Source organism: Penaeus monodon, chromosome 32, assembly GCF_015228065.2.
Source record: "Penaeus monodon isolate SGIC_2016 chromosome 32, NSTDA_Pmon_1, whole genome shotgun sequence".
NCBI lineage: Eukaryota > Metazoa > Arthropoda > Malacostraca > Decapoda > Penaeidae > Penaeus > Penaeus monodon.
Window position 1 is genome coordinate 31291397 of NC_051417.1, and position 1358 is coordinate 31292754.

General features: G+C 42.5%; 1 protein-coding gene across 1 annotated transcript; it reads right to left on the reverse strand.

The window, feature by feature from the left end:
- Positions 1 to 145: 145 nt before the first annotated feature.
- LOC119593801 lies at positions 146 to 1308 on the reverse strand. The gene is made up of 3 exons (XM_037942829.1): positions 1190 to 1308; positions 536 to 773; positions 146 to 394 (listed from the first exon to the last, which is right to left on the reverse strand). The coding sequence occupies exons 1-3, from the start codon at positions 1200 to 1202 to the stop codon at positions 307 to 309; spliced, it is 339 nt and encodes a 112-aa protein (XP_037798757.1). The 5' UTR covers positions 1203 to 1308; the 3' UTR covers positions 146 to 306.
- Between the last annotated feature and the right edge of the window lie 50 nt (positions 1309 to 1358).

A 1358-nucleotide genomic window follows, 5' to 3' on the forward strand; every position in this document is an offset into this window, starting at 1 on the left:
ACTTGAGAATTAGAGGGAAACATAGGAAAGGAGAAAGTGTGTGTGAAAGAAAACGAAAGAGGAAGAGCGACAGAGAGAGGACAACTCTAGAAGAGGCTGGACAACGACTTCACTTTACGTCTGAAGGGCAGACAAAAATAGTACATAAACAAAACAATTTATTTACATCATAAATTAAATAGAATATAGTAAACAAAAGATCGACAGATCAATCACAGAAAATTGTGAAGATAAATCATCATAGTAACATGGTTTTCTTTCTGTAAGAAAATTCGGTTCTCAAATATTCCTTTGCGCTCACGGTTTCTACAGGAACTTGCTGACAGCATCTTCAATTAATTGCTGGACGAAGGTGGTCTTCTCATCGTAAGCTGGGGCAGGGGCACCGTAAGCGCTGTCAAAATTGAGATTAGAATTAATATAAAAAAATGATACAGTTATGCATTTATATAGAGTAAATGCCAATATCCAAAGCTTATTTACAAAGAGATCAATTGCAGAAACGTAGAGCCTCTTCAGACGAGACGAAACTCACGTAGCGGAGGCGTAGTCGTAGGGCTGAGCAAACTTGGCCGATGTGCCGAAGAGCCCCAGGAAAGACGTGAGCAAGAGCAGGCCGACGAAGATGACCCCGATATAGAAGAGGCTCTCGCCGCCGATGGTGAGTGAGGTGTCGTTATCGTCGTAGAAAAGTCGTGCGTCCTCCTTGTGGGTGGTGTCAGCTGCGTGCGTGAGAGCTGCCAGGGCGAGGAGGAGGGCGGCGAGTGTGATTCCTGCAAAAGGATGGTTCATTGGTTGCCTTTTTTCAGGATGATTAGGGTAGCGGTGATAATGCTTAGCAGAAATATCAGAAACAATACATATATATTTCTGGAAAGAAAGAGGGAGGAGAGATAAAGCCACTTAAATTAAACTTCTTTAGGCGTCTGAGACTAAAACGATTTGTAGATATTTTTTTTTTCTCTCTAGACAAATTTCACCATTGCAAGCGGAAACATGTTTCATTTTAGAACAGAATGATATCAACGTCATTGGTTCTTGAAGTTTCCAGTACCCAAGCATACAAACTTGGCATTCACATATCACAAGCACAGTGTAAAATCGACGTATGTATACTGTACAGTATTTTCACATCCAAATACCCAGGCACGTATTTGCATATACTGTACAAGCTAAGCGTTGACCGTACCGTGAGCGGCCATTGTGTAGCTTAAGAAGCGGGATAGGACAAGCAGTAGAACAGATGGTCACTCGATGGTGGTCACAGGATGACTGATACCTCACACGCCTCAGTGCTTGCTTAAATACACCTACGGGGAGAGAGCTACAGTACCTGCATTGACACCACACTTTCTATC

Coding starts and splice junctions, on each gene's coding strand:
- LOC119593801 (XM_037942829.1), bottom strand. Junction 395..535: donor TACGACTACGCCTCCGCTAC/GTGAGTTTCGTC, acceptor CAATTTTGACAG/CGCTTACGGTGCCCCTGCCC.